General features: G+C 40.5%; 1 protein-coding gene across 1 annotated transcript; it reads right to left on the bottom strand.

Moving 5' to 3' along the window:
- Positions 1-309: 309 nt before the first annotated feature.
- Positions 310-14,687, bottom strand: smox (spermine oxidase). Its single transcript, XM_034583690.1, has 7 exons — positions 14,531-14,687; positions 8,491-8,725; positions 7,276-7,502; positions 5,534-5,707; positions 3,522-4,263; positions 2,020-2,180; positions 310-887 (listed from the first exon to the last, which is right to left on the bottom strand). The coding sequence occupies exons 2-7, from the start codon at positions 8,696-8,698 to the stop codon at positions 735-737; spliced, it is 1,665 nt and encodes a 554-aa protein (XP_034439581.1). The 5' UTR covers positions 8,699-8,725; positions 14,531-14,687; the 3' UTR covers positions 310-734.
- Positions 14,688-18,360: the final 3,673 nt, after the last annotated feature.

The raw sequence follows: 18,360 nt of genomic DNA, 5'->3' as shown, positions 1-18,360 counted from the left end.
AGAAATATGTAGCGTACAACTGTGAGTTGGAAGGAAGGCAGTTGTTCCGTAGCTAATTAAAACTCTCCCAGTTCTTCTCAGCATCTGATTGTGTTTTGTCACCGATGAGGAGGATTAACACTGTTGTCCAACAGAAGTGAGGACTGGGTTGAGGTCTGTTCCAACACCATCTGTCACGTTGGCACAGCTTTACAGCGCCGGAGCCTTTTCTTTTCCTCTCATGTGCGATCACTTTCTGTCTCTCTCTCTCTCACTGATTCAAGAAGTGAAGACGGTTAATCGTTTACTGAATGAACATCACGGAGCTGGTGTTGTTTGATGATCATAGAGTTTTTATTTTGTTAAAACTTTCTGAATACTTATTTAGTATTTTCCATTATTTTTGAAAGAACATAACGTTACATACAGAAGGCACTTACAAAAACAAGTTAAATTACAGAAGCTGTTATTATAACCATTAAATTACTGATTTAAAAAAGAACGACATAAGATAAAATGATAAAGACACAAAAATGACAGCACCATTGGAAACGTTTGACCAGTACATCCCAAAGAAAATTAGCGTGATTTCAATCTACAGTACAATAGAAACAATATTCATTTGTTAACAATGTAATAATGCCCGAGCTATGTTTTTAAGTATAACTTAATCTTCAAAATAAAAAGATTAAAAACCCACAGTTTTCTATTGTTTGTGTTTTTATTTTTCAGTATTAGTCAGAGGTTTGTTTTATTTACATATTAGGCTTCGTGGTTTGAGCTCTGTGCAGGTCCTGGTACATCTCTACCAGGTGAGTGGCTTCTCTCTGTCCTGACAGCAAAGCACCATGGGTAGTGGAATAGTATTTTCTGTGGGTGGCCTCTCCAGCGAACAGGACCTGCAGAGGCTGAGGACGAGGGAAGGGGAGAGAAGGAGAGAATCTTTTTAGACGAGAGAATCAAGATCCGTCACTGTCAGCATATTCTTGGCCTCTCGTGCTGAAGTATTTTCTATTTCCATCAGTGATTCCCTTGTTAGCGCTCGACGTGTAGGAGGCTACAGTCACTTTCCTCAGGGCTTAAGATTTCAGTTTGACGGGGGGGCTGAAGGCCGTCAGCGGAGGGGTCATACCGTTCCTTCACCAGTGTCATGTGAGCAAACAGAACCTCAGCCCCCCTGTCCTGCCCTTCACCCAGAAGGTGTCAGGTTTCATGGTCTAGACTCCTGGCCAGGAGTCAGGATTCATTACCCCCCGACACCAGCTGTACTTGCCCTGCATGTGCTGGGATGTGACACTGTCGCGTTAGAGTGAGATGCTTTCGAGTGTGAGCAGGGATTGTAAACAACTAGATGTACAGTCTGAGTAAAGGCTCTCGTAGAAGATACTCCCGAATCATCTGCACCAGTTGTGAATAATTGTTTTAATATTTTAATTTAATATCTTTTTTGTAGATATATAGATATAAAATGAGATTTTGAGGATAATGTTGATAATAATGAGAATTTAATCAGAAAAGGTCATAATATTATGAAAATAAAGTCGTAATTGAGAAAAAAGTATCTCAGATTGTTTCCCCCCTTCAAGTGCACTGATACGCAATCATATATTATAATTTATGAAAATAATTATAATAAAAATAAAAATGCATTCAAAAACCTCCAGGGCGCTTTCCTAGGGAAACCTGTAAAATACAGAATTACACAATACTTTAAGTGACTCACTCACTCGGTTTCATGAATTATTTGTATTTGCCAGGACCAAAAACAAGAAAGTTTTTCCTTTTTATCTTAATTAAAAATATATATTTTTTGAAAATGTATTTTACTATTACTCTAAAGGCTCAAACCCCCTAGTGGACAAAGTAACATGCATGAAAATAATGACTACAACAGCACAACTAAGTCTAATGTTATAAACTTCACATGGGTAGTTACTTTCAGGAACTGCATTCCATGGTAGAGGTGTTTATAACTATTGTGTACACTCCATGTGTTGTGTTGTGTTGCATTGTGTTTTGTTGTGGTTGTGGTTCTCTTACTTGAGCCTTGGTGCTGTTGGCGTAAGGCAGTGGCATGGCCAGTCTCTCACAGTCCCCACCGCTGGAGCCCACCCTGGTGAAGGAGTAGGATCCTCGGATGAACGGGTTACTGCCCCACGAGGAGCGCAGGACACGCCGGGGCTTTGGAATGTCAGGGTTCCCTGTGGACGGACAAACAGACGAGAGACGGAGAGAGGGAGTCAGTGCAGATGGTGGAGGGAGAAACTTAACGACAATCACGGACAGTCTGGATTCTCAAACATCCAGTGCATCACAGATCCAAACCAGTTCAAACTAAGACTGTGGCGGCCGTCAGTTGAGGCCTTTTACTGGGACATCCCATCTGTCGAGACTAATCAACTTGTGACCCTCTGTGAGCGGAGAGGCACCAGCGAGTCTATATGTAATTAAGCAACAGCTGAGAGGATTAAACCGCAATGACCTAAATGTGCGTGTGTGGGTGTGTGATTTACAGTATGCATCCATAGGTCCACCGACCTCATCACGACAATGACAGTCGCTGTTTCTGCTCTCGCACTGTGACCCATGTCTGAAGCGGCTACAGAAGCCCAGCAGTACAGAAAACGCCCTTTTTTTCTTGTGTGGACAAGATAAATACAAATTGTGGGCACAAGTTATTAATCATGTGGGCACACGATAAAAATATCTTAGCGCACAATGAGAATAACACACAAGATAAATAAGATAAATGACTAGAGATAAGAATTATCTTGTGGACTCAAGTTATTACTTTGTGGGTACAAGTTATTATCTTGTTGTTAGATATTTTCTAACATGTACATACAAGAATAAAAAAATTGATACTACACAAGATGAAATAAAAGAATCACTAAGTACACCAAGTAATAGTCATTTCTCTCTACATTTTTCTAATTTACTGATGAAATGAATATAAATGAAATCCTTTGTTCAAGTGATTTTTACAAAAGGTGTAATGATCAAGTATCGGTTGAAGAAAATTCCTCTTCTTATCTAACACGTGATCGCTCCTCTTGCTCAGTGTTGCTTTTGTGGTGGTGACACTTTTCCTCACTGGACCCAAAAACAGACACCTGAGTCATCCAGCTGTATTATCTGTCAGCCTTTACCCGTGAAAAAAAGACACTTACGTCACAGCCAAGGCTTATTTCATTTCCTTCAGAAGAAACACAATGACCCATAGTTGGGCCACGGATCCTATGAGTCACTGAACTAACAGGCTCAGTCAGCTAAGGCTATTGTGTTAGCTTTAGATTACTGATCCTTACTAAAATGGTCAGAAATGACAAAGAATTACAAAGAAAAGTTGGCTGTTTTTGTAAAGAATATTTTGTCCTTGAGAAGTTTTCTTTAATTAAATGATGATCAAATCAAATCAAATAGCAAATAAGTAAAAAGTTTAAAAAAGGGAGTTAATTAAATCCCACAAAGCTTCTATAGCGTGAACAGGAAGGAGGTTGGGGAACCAGAAAGCTTTATTTCCTGTGTGTTCATGTCCTGACCTGTAAAGCGCCTCAGCAGCTCAGTGCAGGTCTCAGCCACTGTTTCGTCATCACAGCGCTCCATGTACAGTGCCTCTTGCCCACAGATCCAGCCGCTCAGCATGTAGCCGTAGCGTTCGGGGGGGTAGAGGACGTCGAAGCTGCAGATCTTCTTGTACCACAGCTCCTCGGGGTAGGCCAGCTGTTCCAGCTGAGCCTCATCCTCCCACACAAACTGGATGCTGTTGCACTCCGGGCTCCAGAAGGGCTCTTCAAACTCCAAGAATATCTTGTCGGTGGTGCTGATGCCCAGCTTCTCTATGGCGAGCACCTTGTCCTCTGGCAGAGACGGGGAGAACATGGCTTCGTGGTTCTGCTTCAGTACGCCCAGAGAAGCTGTCACGATCACGTGATCGGCCACGATCCACTCCTCGTCCTCGCACTCCACGCAAATGGGGCGAACCAGTAGCAGCGGGTCCTGAGGCTGGCAGGTGTGGTTGTTCGTGTTGTGGTTGTTGTCCTGGTTGGTGTCGCTGCTCTTGGCGATCACCTCCTGATGCTGGGCTGAATAGTTCCAGTGGATGCAGCGGACCGGTTTGCTAAGGCTGATGGTGCGGGAGGGAATGTCCCGGGCCAGGAGCTCCACGATCTTCATGAAGCCTTCAGGAATAACATAATGGGCACCAGGGATCTCTGTCCACTCACCAAACTCACTCAGAGACACCTCATCCATACTGGGAGAGCTGCTTTCACAACTCTCAACCTGAAACAGGAGCACATTTCATCATAGAGAATTAGATCTGCTATACTACTTGTCAATCGTCAGTTTAGTGTTTCATCCATAGAAAAGATTCTGGAGACACAACCCTTGCAATGTAGGAGACATATGATGCTGTTTCATTTTTTTCCTCTCCTCGAGTATGTTGTATAGGTTTTTGTGTATATAAAAGATCTGCAAAGCTAAGAAGCCCAAAGTCAGTGGTAAACAGATCTCCACTCCAGCACAGAAAACACCTGAAGCTCCTGAAACGCCTCGTTGGTGGTGCGGCCGAAACTCCCACTTTATCGGGGGGGCTTAAAGAAACAGGAGTTAAAACCAAGTGTTTCAGACAGAGGCTGAAAAGAGGAGCTGCAGCAGTTGACAGTCTGAGGAGTGAGATGTGTTTCCTGAACATTAGAGCATGAAAACCTTTTCAAATAATAAAAAGTTAAAATTATCAACCTGAAAATAGGCAGAATATGTCTCCTTTGAATCCATATATTCCTGTCGGTACTGTACTGTTTTCTACAACAACTCATTTCTACAGCTACAGCTCTGAACTCACCAGCATCATTAAACCGGATTAACCATGTTGTTTTATTTAGAGGACACATACTGGTGGGGAGTTATTAAAACGCTAAATTATGCGACTGCCACGGCCTCGTTAGCTAGCTGCTGAGCCAGTGTGGTAACAGGTACCTGGTGGTTAATGTGCCTCCGTCTCCTCTCTGCTGCATTTAATAACACACTCCAGTGTGTTTCTGTGTATGTCAAGAGATAAATAACATGATTATACTTAATAGCTATTCAGAATTAAGTCTGTATGAAGACCGGATGTTTTTACATTGAATTCAGGCTCTCAGAATAAAAATCCTACCGGTAAACAACTTCTGAATAAACCACAATTTGCCCCAAAAAACAGAAAGCGCAAGCCTGCATATTTATCTGTGGCTATCTACAAGAAGAATAGTAAGAAGTAAATAAGTAAATAAGAGCTCAATTACTGTCTAATTAATAAATCAATTTAAATGTAATTAATAGCTGACTATTATCTAATTAACCCTCACATTTACAAAACCAGTAGGCAAACAGATTAGATGTGAAGGTTTGTTAAAGAACTATGTTTTCATATCATTTATTATATTGTTACGGCCTGTTTATTTTTTTAGAGCTGTAGCAAAACATCACCAGAAGAAAAACCTGTGTCACACACTGACAGACACAGTGGACATTGAGAATACACACACACACACACACACACACACACACACACCTTGAGGTACTGTTGAAGCATGGACAGTTTGAGCTTCTTGATGCTCTCTGAATCATCGGGATCCAACATGATCTTCTTGCGGACCCCATCTCGTGTAAAGATGCCAACGCTGTTCTGGCTCTCAGCACAAACTGGCTTCCCGTTCTGGAAGAACTCCTGAGTCAGCTCGTACACCTACAGCAGGGTGAGAGGTGACAGACAGGGTCAATCTGGAGCAAACAGAATGAGGAAGGATGTAAAGAAAGCATAAGACACAAAAAGAGGAAACAAAGAAACCAGTTTGGTTCAGTTCAGAGCAGATGGGGCCAACATTTGATTGTGTCAATTCTGTCAAATGTTGAACTCTGCTTTGACTATCACAAAGAAACCACCAGAAAATAACTAGAAATGTTTGCCTACACCAATGATTTGCAGTGAATCCTCATCTTTGACCGCCAAACTCTAATCAGATCATCCTTGAGTCCAAATGGATGTTTGTGATGGCAGTAAATAAAATTCCCTTCAGGATTTCCTGAGATCTTGTTCACAAGAACAGAATGGATGCACCGACAACTCAAACCCATGTAGTGATAAAATACATGAAAACTGCAGTAGGTGGGATCACTACAAAAATAGTTGATTGTTGAGTTTCATCTCCAGGACGTTAAATACTAACACTTTGGGATGGAGGCTTATTTTGTCTAGTGCCTAGTGGCCTAGTGGTGCAGGCACCAGGCACCACTAGGCAATGCATTGCACTCATATTGTTATTCCACGACATATATTCTTCATATTCTTATTCCGTACATTTTCGGCACGCTACTCCTCCCGCAAATTTTGTCGCACATACACAAGACCTACAAAAAACCTGTGGAATTATGTCGAATGGTGTGCTATGACTTTTCTAAGAATTTCGTGAAACGGTTCGCGAACAAATCGCGATAAAACGGCCGAAAACGTACAACGGGACTCAAGGTCTCTCGCCCAAAAGAGCGAGAGGCCGAAAATGACTGTTTTTAGGCCCTTTTTCCTTCACTAAAACTGCTCTCAAATCCACAAATGGAGGTTGTCAGACATGATTTTAGATCAAAACGAAGTCCAAATAGTTTCCTTCGCAGACATGTCACTCTCAAATCTCTCGGAGCTCTACCTCCGTCTGTCACGAAAAATCACAAAATTATTTCCGGCGCAGACTCTCCATTGGGTCTCATGTTAATTTTGATAGAAATTTCTGGAAAGAGCAAAACGGAAAAATAAATCCTAACTCGCTACCACGGTCCCATTTCTTAACTCTCACCAATAATGTAGATATCTGCTTGTTCGGCCAAGTCTTGTGATTCTCTCTCTCTCTCTCTCTCTCTCTCTCTCTCTCTCTCTCTCTCTCTCTCACTCTCTCTCTCTCTCTCTCTCTCTCTCTCTCTCTCGCTCTCTCTCTCTCTCTCTCTCTCTCTCAAACTGGTACATTTTCTCTCTCTCTTAAAGCAGCCAGTCTGTCTCTCTCTCAAATGGAAAGAGTCTCTCTGGAGCCGGCAGCAAGCACTAGGCACCCATTCGAAATTTCTCGGCAGGAGGAACTTTCTAGTTGCATTTACTCTTGGCGGTTGTTGCTAATGGTGGAATAGCCACCATTAGCCCAGCTTTTTACCAAACGGACGTGCATGTGCAGCTGCTTAGTAGCATAGAGAGTGGAAGTGGCAGATTCACATTTCCATGCAATTGTGACTCCATGCGTGAACCAATGTGTGCATATGCGTCCCCCTCACCTCGTTGTACAGGTCACTGAACTCCTCCACCAGGTCCTTGGGGATCCTCTTCCCAACATTGGTCTGGTAGTGAGCGACACCATTCTTGGTGTACAGGCTGATGCGTCCCACGCTCCTCTCCCCATCTGTGGTGTGCTCCAGCAGCCCGTTGTCCTCTGCCAGGTGGTACACTGGGTTCCCGTTGGCGCCATGGATCCAGGTGGCTCCGAGCTCCAAAGTTGCTTCACCTGCAAACCAAAGAAAAAGCACAGAGATCAGTGTGAGTTTGAAACAAAAATAAAGAGCTGTTTGGAACTCAAGTCTCCCGTGTGGCTTTAAATGAAACAGAAGATAAAGGCTTTACAAAGATAAAGGCTTTACAAAGTCAGTTAAGTTTTAGATAATTAACCTGTTCGAGAGGAAGGTCAATTCAATTAACATTCTGTAGTTACTGAAGCCCACTGGAATAACATTAATTATATCATTTTTCTAAAGGAAGTATTATTACATTCATTTTACAATAAAAGACAGAAATGGCTCAAACAATTCTTCGATAACGAAAGAAGCACTCAAATAAAAGACATATTTTACACATTTGCATTTAACTGTTGTTAGAGTAAGTTCACTTGTGTTCTGTTTTTAAATCTAGCTACAGTATCAGCGCTTCGAGTCGACCCTGTTCTCATTTGTTTGTCGTTACATGTTGAAGGAGTTTGTTCTAATGGAAATCACTTGCACTTCTTGACTGTTTTGGCAAAATGTACCAGCGTCACTCAAGCAGATCGAGGAGAAGCACAATTATTTCTCTTAAATCTGAACATCATTGAGATTAATCCAGGAAACAATGTGAGTGTGTGAACGAAAGGCTGATTGGACAGTTTTCCATGTCAATATGAAATTTAATTAGAATGATTTCTTCTTCTTCTTCTTCTTCTTCTTCTTCTTCTTCTTCTTCTTCTTACTATTATTATTATTTAGTATTATCATTGGGATATGTTTATGCATTTCATTAGTTTTTTTTATCTATTTTCATTAGGTTGTTATTATATATTGTGTCCAGTGTGTTCATTTGAACTTTTGTATTAACTATTATGCACCAGCCAGGTGAAGCAATCTTAATTTAGTTGTATTTATGTACTTTGCTAAATTTAGCTAAATGAGAAATAAATGCACTTATCCCATCCTTTTATCACAAAGTTTGAAGGTAACATGAAACAAGGTAACAAGTCCTCTCACCGTGCTGAACGCTGTGGACTCGCCCGCCGATGTGGTCTGACGCCTCTAGAACAGTGACATCCGTGAAGCCGTTTCTCAGTAGGACCCGAGTTGCAGCAAGGCCAGCCAAGCCAGCGCCAATCACTACTATTCTAGGCTGTCGATGAGTGTGTAGGTCGCTACTAAGAGGATCATCAGTGCTGTCTGGCGAAATTTCACAACTTTGCATGCCGTCCAAGCTCCTCTTCGATGGAGTCTGAGGGGCAAATTAATGACAAGGATGCACGTCAAACATGGCACATTCAGCACTGAGTCATCAGGCGACAGACACAAGTACAGCAGAAGATAACAGTGAGTGAAAGACAGACAAATCTACATATTTTTGTGGTTGTGTGTCCTATAAATGACATATGAACATAATAAAATGAATGACTGCAATTACAACCAGTACACTTGTATATCGCCCCCCCCAGTATTTATTCTCTACTAGTGATCATTTCTTATCTTTGCTGCTTTGCAGTTAAGAATGATTGTATAACTCATCTATGTAACTGAGTGTAATTGTAACTTATTAAACGGAGAATCAAGATAAAGGAATATCTAATAGCAGTGAATAAATGCACTAAAACAAAGAAACAACAATATGGATAGTCATTAGAACAAGCTATAAATACATGTTGCAGCAGAATCTGTGTATCCATCATTCCATCCATTCATTTCCTGTCTCTTCCTGTTGCTAACTCTGGCTCAACCCCAGCCCCTCCCACCCTCAAGCCACCTGACTCTTCCTCGTGCATCTTCCTCTGCTCTTTATTCCTTAACCAGCTCCTCGTTATAACTCCCATCTCTACCCCTTCTCTGCCACAAAGTCCATTGTCCCTACCAGGATGTAACTTCACATTGTTGATTATCTGTTTTTTTTTCTGCTTCAGCATGACTGTTTTCAACGACTTGGCAATTTCTGAATTTTGCCTGCTCATTTTGTTGCCTGTTGCTAATTGCTGCCCGTGCTCTGACGGTGTATATCCCTTGTTCTTGCCTGTTTTTAACTGCTGATTCTTCAGGGAGCAGATGCATGTCTCAAAACCTGGAAAATAAATAAATCAAAAATGTCATTATGGCTGCTTAACGTTTTATCTAATTGAGGAAAATGTTAGCCTCGTATTGTTTAACTACTGACCACACAGACCTCTATGACAACTGATAATCCTCATCCTACCAAATGTGTTTCCTGTTGCACCACACTGTTCGCTGAGCATTAGAACAAAGCAGAGGTCCCACCATGACTGTCATTTCTATCTGCAAAAAGACTTGACACACTCACACGCGCTCAAATAAAAAGATTTCCTATTGCAGCCTCTCGTCTTCTAGGGAAACTGCTCAAGGACAGAAACGTTAAAAGCGAGGAATACACAAGTGTACTTGTTAATCCAGTACACAGGGCTGCTCGCTCTGAATGTATGGACAGCTGTGTGTAAGAACAGCACAGTGGGAGTCTATTCACAAGACGCTCCTGATAGCCCAGTAGAGAAATGTACAAAGAGGCAACATTGTGGCAGTTTTCCATGAAAGACCTGTAAAGTTGGAACAGTTGTGAGGCTTTTATTGTGAAATTACTCTGTTTTCCCTCGTCTTGACATGGAAGGACAACAATTTATCGACAGCAAAATCCTGATGCTACACACATACATATACATATTCTCCTCTTTGTTACCACAGCAACGATGGACACAGAGCGGTGAACATGATAGTGTCGAAAATACACTCTGAGTTTACAAAGTAAGACACTCATATGTCTGATAAATAAGCCCTCCTGTTTATTTGTTTATCCTCAAATCATCTTCCTCTGATAGGTCAGAAATCAACATGTACGCACAGTTTTTACACCACAGATTATTGTGACATATGATGTTGCTCATATTCACACGTGTTTAACCCTGATCTTGAACTCTGACATTTGAGAAACTGCGTCGCAATCAATTCGTCTTCAGATCAACAAGAGCTGACAAAGACTGTCAGAGGAGAAACCACCAGTCAGCACCTCTGTGTGTGTGTGTGTGTGTGTGTGTGTGTGTGTGTGTGTGTGTGTGTGTGTGTGTGTGTGTGTGTGTGTGTGTGTGTGTGTGTGTGTGTGCGTGTGTGTGTGTGTCAGCTGACAACATATGAAGAGGAGATGCTGTGCACAGTCTTTTCTGTAAATCTCTCGCACTTCTTGGTTCAACACTTCCCAGATGACCGCCGACCTCCAACACAGATGTGGGTTAAACCTACTAATCTGGACGCTTCAACACCTGACCTCACTTCCTGACCCTTGTCCCGAATGTGGGTCAGACCCTGCGTGGATTTACAGAGCAGGCGTTTCTACTGGAAGTGGCAATATGACAACACATAGAAGGAAAGGAAAATAGATTTTTATCATGTTGTTTATAGTTCAGTAGCTAGTGTATTACACTGAAAAAAGAACTTTGTTGGACCAACATAAAAAAATGTATTTAATTTGTTCAACTCTAATAAGTTATACTAATAAAATTGCTCACTAAAGAACTTAATTTAAGTGCTATTAATAGAATTATGAAAGTTAGTAAAAATCTTAATTTTTAAGTGTAGGCCATGTCGCTAATCAATTACTTCACTGTGGCAATATTGGATTTTTACTGTTAATTCATTAAATGTTATGATACTTTCTTCTTTATCCATATTGTTTAATCCTGGCAGACATGTGTTTGACTCTCTAATCAGACTCCAGTCTGCACTTGTAGTTCCCACTCGCTGCTGCTTGAACCACAGATTTGTACTGAATCAGTTTTTTGCATGGACCAAATAAAGCTTCAGTTCCAGTTTTGTCTCCCTCTGTGAAACTAACGCTTCGCAATAAATTTCCACTGCACACATGAAACAAGGTTTAAAGTTGGATTCTGAGAAACTGAGGCTGAAATATTGATACAACAACATCACGATGAATAGACTCATTATTGTGCTTCAAGAAAAAAGGATGTTGTTGAAGTGAAGTTGCTTGTTTATTTCTGGAAGGATCAAATATTAATAGCAGAATCACCTAATATAATGGTTGTAAAATTAGACCCATTATAATGTCTCACAAACAGACCTCAGGCTAAAAAGGCCTTTTCTGTGATTGTTGGGTGTTATTTGCTTATTGAGTCGGTGCTTTTGAATCTCATGTGTGTTTCCTACACTGCTACATGTTGTTATAGAATAAATGGCACGAACTTATCACTGAGTGTTGTGAGTATTCTCCATGCTGTGGTTGCAGCTCCTTTATATTCTGCAGCTGCTCAGAGATGAGGGTCACAGGAGGACACAGCTTTGTGGCGCAGAGCTGGCGTAGACGACGTATCTGACAAAAATGGATGCAGTGGTGGGTGGTGCTGTTCTGTTTGCTGTCAAATATTCTATGAGTTGATTTTGTTGACTGTGCCCTTGCATGAATGCGGTTGCACATATTCTCAGTCATTTGCAAACTGTTGACCTGCACTGTGTACAACTGATTTGAGGTATTGTGTGCATGTTTTTGTATATACAGGATGTATTTAATAAAAATGTATATTCCGATATTAACATGTATGTATTCGCAGCAGGTTTTATATGTATTCTTAATTGATAATCACTGGTATTTAGGCTTCCTGGACAGTAAAAGACAGGTACACACACGTCCCACCTCTGTGCAGTAATTGTCATCGTACATTGGATAAATGCCTCAACTTCTTTCGTTTTCATGATCAAACAAACCTCAAAGCAAAACTGGCTCTGCCAAATATCTTAATATTTTAATATTAAGTCGCTTTGGATAAAAGCGTCAGCTAAATGAAATGTAATGTAATGTAATGTATAACATGACCATATAACAAGAATACAACCGGCATTAGCCAAAGAGAAGGGTATGGATGTAGCTTTAAAGAAAGTGTTGTAGGAGGTCTAAAAAAAAACTATTTTCTCTCACCCTTTCCCTTAGACGTGGGTGAGGTCGTGCCACAAATCCCTTCTCTACTTCCAGCAACAGGATGACCAAGAAGGTTCGGGCTCTGATTTTTCATAAAATAAAAGTCTCCTGAGGTCAGGAGAAATAGTCCCTTTGCCATGATACAGAAAAAGGAACATTGATTATAATGAATGAATGATCTAACTCGTACACTGGCCTCGCTGACAGACTGCATCCATCCCATCCATACACTCTCAGCACGCCACGCTCTCTGCAGATTAATTTGTGGGCTGGGCTTCGGTAGAAAGGCAGAGGAGGACGAGGCGGAAGGGGCAGGGGGCAGGTGGGGGAGGCGGGGCTACCACTGACCTAGAAATGGCAATCTACAGTGCAGTCAGAGCATCTGCCTGTGGCCTTCTCGAGAGCAGGGTCAGCCTTGAGCAGGAATATCTCTAATGACTATGTGGCTCTCACTGGAACGAGTCGTGTCCACATGCACACTTGTGTGTTTCCATTATCAGGCCCATGTCACTGTTTGTATATGTTAATATGTTGTATATGTTAACCTCCTTCTGGGAAGGAGGGGGGTTGATCCAAAGGCCAGAAATTCCACACTTCTCTCACAGATCTGGTTTTCCCAAGATGAGATGATGAAGTGACAAAACACTCACTCACACACACACACACACACACACACATATCTCTGTAATACTGTACACCACATTGGATTTCCCCCCTGGTGCATATAAAGAGGAGAACAGTGCCCTGAAAGATTACTATTATCGCCAGTTATACACACAAGCTACAGACGGACACGCTCTGAACCGGCTCAACACATTCAGTCAGAATAACAGTATGATGACTGGCAAATTATCATCACTAAAACGGATTATACACTAGATTAAAAAAAGCACATAAATAAAAAAGAAAGATAGATAATGCGAGAAAGGTTCATTTTAGGTCAATATAATAAAAAACATTTGAACGAAGAAATAGTGAATCCAATTGAAGGTTAAAAATCCCTTTCGATAGTTGATTTAATGAAGCCACTCAGAGCCGGGTGATAAAACCGAATCAATGAAGTGTTGCTGCTCATAAGAAGAGTTTAAAACCACAAGCTTCACTCAGGACAAAACATGAGTCTTTGAATTTTAATAATAATAATCATTACTATTATTATAATACTAATTATTCTTATAATAGTATAATAAGAATTACCAATATCAACTGATTTTATCTTGATTTAATTTTGGCGGTATCACCCAGCCTTAAAGCCATTTATTATCAACTTGTTGACATTTCCACCTGCAGCTTTGATTGGATTAAAACCTTTTGGTTAACGACTTAATTGACACCTAAGTATGACCTGGATGGACCTTGAACTTGTTGTCATGTTGATCTATCTAAAGCATTAGTGCTCGGTTTCTAGTGTAATTGACTTACACTAGAAAAGGATTAAGTGAAAATCAAAATAATCACAATAAGGACTAAAAGTTTGAACGTGTGATGTTAGAAAGTTAAGTGAAGAGATAAATGAGAGTGATACAAAAGTAGGACACTGTCTCCTCGCTGCTGAATGCAGCTGTACAGTAGAAGCCGTCAGTGCCACGTATAAGCGCTGGAGCCACAGTGGCAGCAGTTTGGAACCAAGCAAACTTCACTAAGTAACTCGGACTAATTATCATCACAATAAATCATCGACACAATCCAAAGCTCAACGCGTTTTAAAGCGGAGGACACGCAAAAAACACACACGGCAGCAGCGGCAGAGTAATGTGTCCTGTTACATCGCCTGTACATGCACACACACACACACACACACACACACACACACACACACACACACACACACACGAGCGGAACTGCAACACATCGGTGTAAATAACGTTTCCTCCGTTGTGTTGCGTTTATCAACACGAACAACTGCGTGACGTGTGATAATCTCCCATGTACACAGCTCGTCTAATGACAGCTACAGTAGATCAGCTGTGTTTCCAGCCTCACACTGAAATCCGCCTGTTCTTTCTGGTACAAATCTGTACACCGTCATGATAACACCGCTGTTAGAGACGACGCGCGCGTGTGTGTGTGTGTGTGTGTGCTGTGAGTCGATCAGCTGGTTACCTGACTCTCGTGTTCTTCAGCTTTTTAAAAACACACACAACCTCAGGACTGCTCCTCTTTCCTTTGTGCCCGTTTCTCCCGCAGACCGGCTCCGCTTTGTATTTATGTCTGGAAACCAGAAGCAGCCAGTTTTCCTGCGAGGACACCGCCTCCTCATTCACTATACATGAGCCGCCATGACGACACACACACACACACACACACACACACATACATATACATATACACACACAGCCCTCCTCCTCCTGAGTCACTATCAGTAAGTAAAACACACACACACACACACACACACACACACACACACACACACACGCAAACACACACAGCCCTCCTCCTCCTGTGTCAGTATCAGTAAATGACACACACACTAATGCTTCTTATGCAAATTAATTTTGCATCTTTTCCCCAAGTCCTCCTAATATGACTGTGTACAGGGTTAGCCCCTAACCCCTAACCCCCCGAACACTAACCCCTGAGGGCTAACCCTAACCCTAACCCTAACCCTAACCTTAACCTTAACCTTAACATTAACCTTAACCTTAACCTTAACCCTAACCCTAACCCTAACCTAAACCTAAACCTAAACCCAACCTAAACCTAATCCTAATCCTAATCCTAACCCTAAAGCCAAGTTTTAACACTCAAACAAGTACAGGAACACACACACACACACACACACACACACACACACACACACACACACACACACACACACACACACACACACACACACATATTTCTTATCTTAATCTCCTGGAGACTAATTTTAAACCGTGACCATAATTTATACCTGCCTAACCCTTATATAACCTTAACCAAACATTTGCCATAACTTTATCTACATTATGGAGTCTCCATAAAGACAATAAGTTCCCATAAGGGGAGAGTGTATTCACATGTGGGTTCCCACATTACCTACCCCACACACTTTGCATATACATGAATGACTTAAATAACACCCAAGAAATGACTCAATCAAATGACTTAACTTGTTTCTTTCAAAATCTATACTTTACAAGATTGCATTTGAACACACCATAAGAAGGATATTACCTTAATATAGGTTAATATCACACAAACAGGCTATAACCACCCCTACACTCAAATGCTGAACTGTTAAAGTCATTCCTCAAAGCCAAATAGCCCCTTAACTAACATTATTTCAGAAGCAACATTGCACAATGTCAGATTTAATGGCTGCGTCTGAAATCACCCACTCACTGACCCCTACGTTATCTATAGGGACCTATATGTAAAAAACAGCAAAAGATGCAAAACAACAACAACGACGGCCGGTGGAAAATCCGACAGTAAATATTACAATGTTTATTTTACACTCAGTATGAGTACGTTTAGGTAAAAGACATGTTGAACGACCATCTTTAAATGTAGAAATAAAATAGTTTCCTGCAGTTTGTGCTGTGATGAAAGTGTTTCTATTTCTACGACATAGGGGGCTGTTCCTGTTGCGCTCTTTCTTCATGAGCGTGATGCATTGTGGTATATATTGCTCGGTTAATGACCATCAGTTGTACACTACTTTTCATGATGCATTGTGGGAAACAATGAGTGCACTATATAGGGCATACAAAATGTCACTAAACATTCAGACAACACTACAAAATGGCAAACTCAACATGTACTTTCCTATGTAACTTTACAGCATTATCTTGATAGTACATGTAATAGGCCTAAGTAAAGAATCTCCTCAGTATTATTATCTGAAGCTTTTCTGCATGAAAAAGACTCATAAAAAACAAATGTTGGTACGAATTTACATTGACTTCAAAGTACAAACAAAGAACAAACTGGATTCCTTCTCACTAATTCCAATGATTAAACACTGAGAAATAGCTGGTTCCCATTATAAAGCATAGAGATATAACTCGAAAAACGTCTTTAGAGTAAAACACAGAGAAACAGTCATTGACATCATGTAGTAGCACTACTGCAAATGTAGTATGTTACCGTAATTTTAGTTCAATCCAATTACAGCTATTGTAAATGACATATTGCCTCATACTACATACCCAATGCTACTGAAAAAGACGTTTTGCATCATGTACTTTACCCACAATGCCTTGCAAATTGCAGAAACTAACTGTAAATATGTTTTATTGTATTTTTACTGTATATTTTCTGGTATATAACTGTAAAAATACAGCAAAGCTAAACAGTATACCTAACTAAAACCTAACTTCCATCCTGCAACTAAACATAACCAGAAATCAGAAATACCCAAAAAATATATCAGTCACCAGACGTAACATCTTGTTTATATGGTGGTTAGAAAAAAAACTGTTTTTATGGAGTCTTTTCAATGACAAGACACAGTATTCTAAGTTGATGTCGGTGGTGGATTTGTTTCATGTTGTCGAGCAGGAAATCCCTCGGGAAGCACAGGCTCTGTTTGTTTTGGTGGCTTGACCCTTTAACTTGTCCAAAAGGCCACCCCAGCGGTTTTGTCTCCAGGTCCAAACCCATAAATCAACAGGAAGTCATGTGCATGATTCAGGGGTGCAGCGCACCTCTCGAATGTCATCACTGTTTGTCTGTGTTCGGGCCAATAATCACTGAAATTCATCTTGCAGGGTTGCCTCCCTTCCTGTTCCTTTGTCTGTGCTTTGTTAAGAAGGAAGGTTGTCAGACAATCATTTGAATAATCAGCAGAAAATGACACAGTCTAAAGTTTGAAGTTCAACACAACAACAGGAATTAAATATAGAAACTAAATACATAACCAGTAATATTTCCAATCTGTGCATTGTGAATAAATCACAGCTGTCACAGAAAATTAAGATGTAAGCATTGGTTTATATATCAAGTAAGCAGCTGAATATACATCTTTAAATTCTGATGTGTTATACAAAAATGTAGTATAATTGAAGCTGTCTCTAAATTGCATTTAGATGATCACACACAGAGAAAAATTTAGTTTTTACAAAATCTAATTCAACCGTTAAATTATTTAATGTAATTTGAAAAATAGAATCATTTGAAAAAAGTATCCAATTTTGGGGACAAAAATGTATTTATTGAAAAATAGAACTAATGACTTTGAAACTGTACCAGTGGATTTCATAGTTTATGTGACACTTCAGAAACTGGTGCAAATATGGTTAATATACTGATTGTAGAAATACCAAAGTAGTACAAAGCCCTGTCCGCTCTTTTCTGCAGACAAGCACAATATATCACACCTAAAGTCTTATTTACAACTATCAGCAGACTGACAAAATCACTAGAACCAGTGGCTTTCTGCTTCTATGAAGGACTGGAGGCTGCGGCAGAACAAAGCAGTCATTCGCTTTGATCAGTGGGTCATTGATTTTATTGAAATCAACAACCTTTAAAATAGATTAAATATCCTCACATGAGACTTTTGTACCACTACTAGTGACTTCAGGATTGACTTTCAAATTCCAGATGAATGAATGAATGAATGAGTTAATGAATGAATGAATGCCATTATTGTCCTCGCACAATGCACAAGAACATTGTATGACGGTGCAAGAACAACAGAGAATAGTTGCTGGCGATACTTAAACTCCAGTTTAGACAGATAAATCTGATTGCAAGACTTGTTTTGTTAATGAAGGTTAAATTTGGAAAAGTGAGGCCACAGTTTTCATCTTTCAACTGGTCCTTTACTAACTGGAGTTGGGTTCTTGTTGGCTTTAAGTGAAGTGAAGTGAAGTGTATTTTAGGTTGTATGGTTACTATGCTTTAATGGTGAGGATACTTTTGGTCAGCTTGATCGTATGGAAGCCTCTATGGACTCTAATGCTTCCATAGACACTTACCGTTAGCTGTGGTTTGGCATTAAGACA

Source organism: Hippoglossus hippoglossus, chromosome 1, assembly GCF_009819705.1.
Source record: "Hippoglossus hippoglossus isolate fHipHip1 chromosome 1, fHipHip1.pri, whole genome shotgun sequence".
NCBI lineage: Eukaryota > Metazoa > Chordata > Actinopteri > Pleuronectiformes > Pleuronectidae > Hippoglossus > Hippoglossus hippoglossus.
The sequence above is the reverse complement of the archived record's forward strand: the minus strand, read 5'-3'. Positions and strand labels throughout refer to the sequence as shown.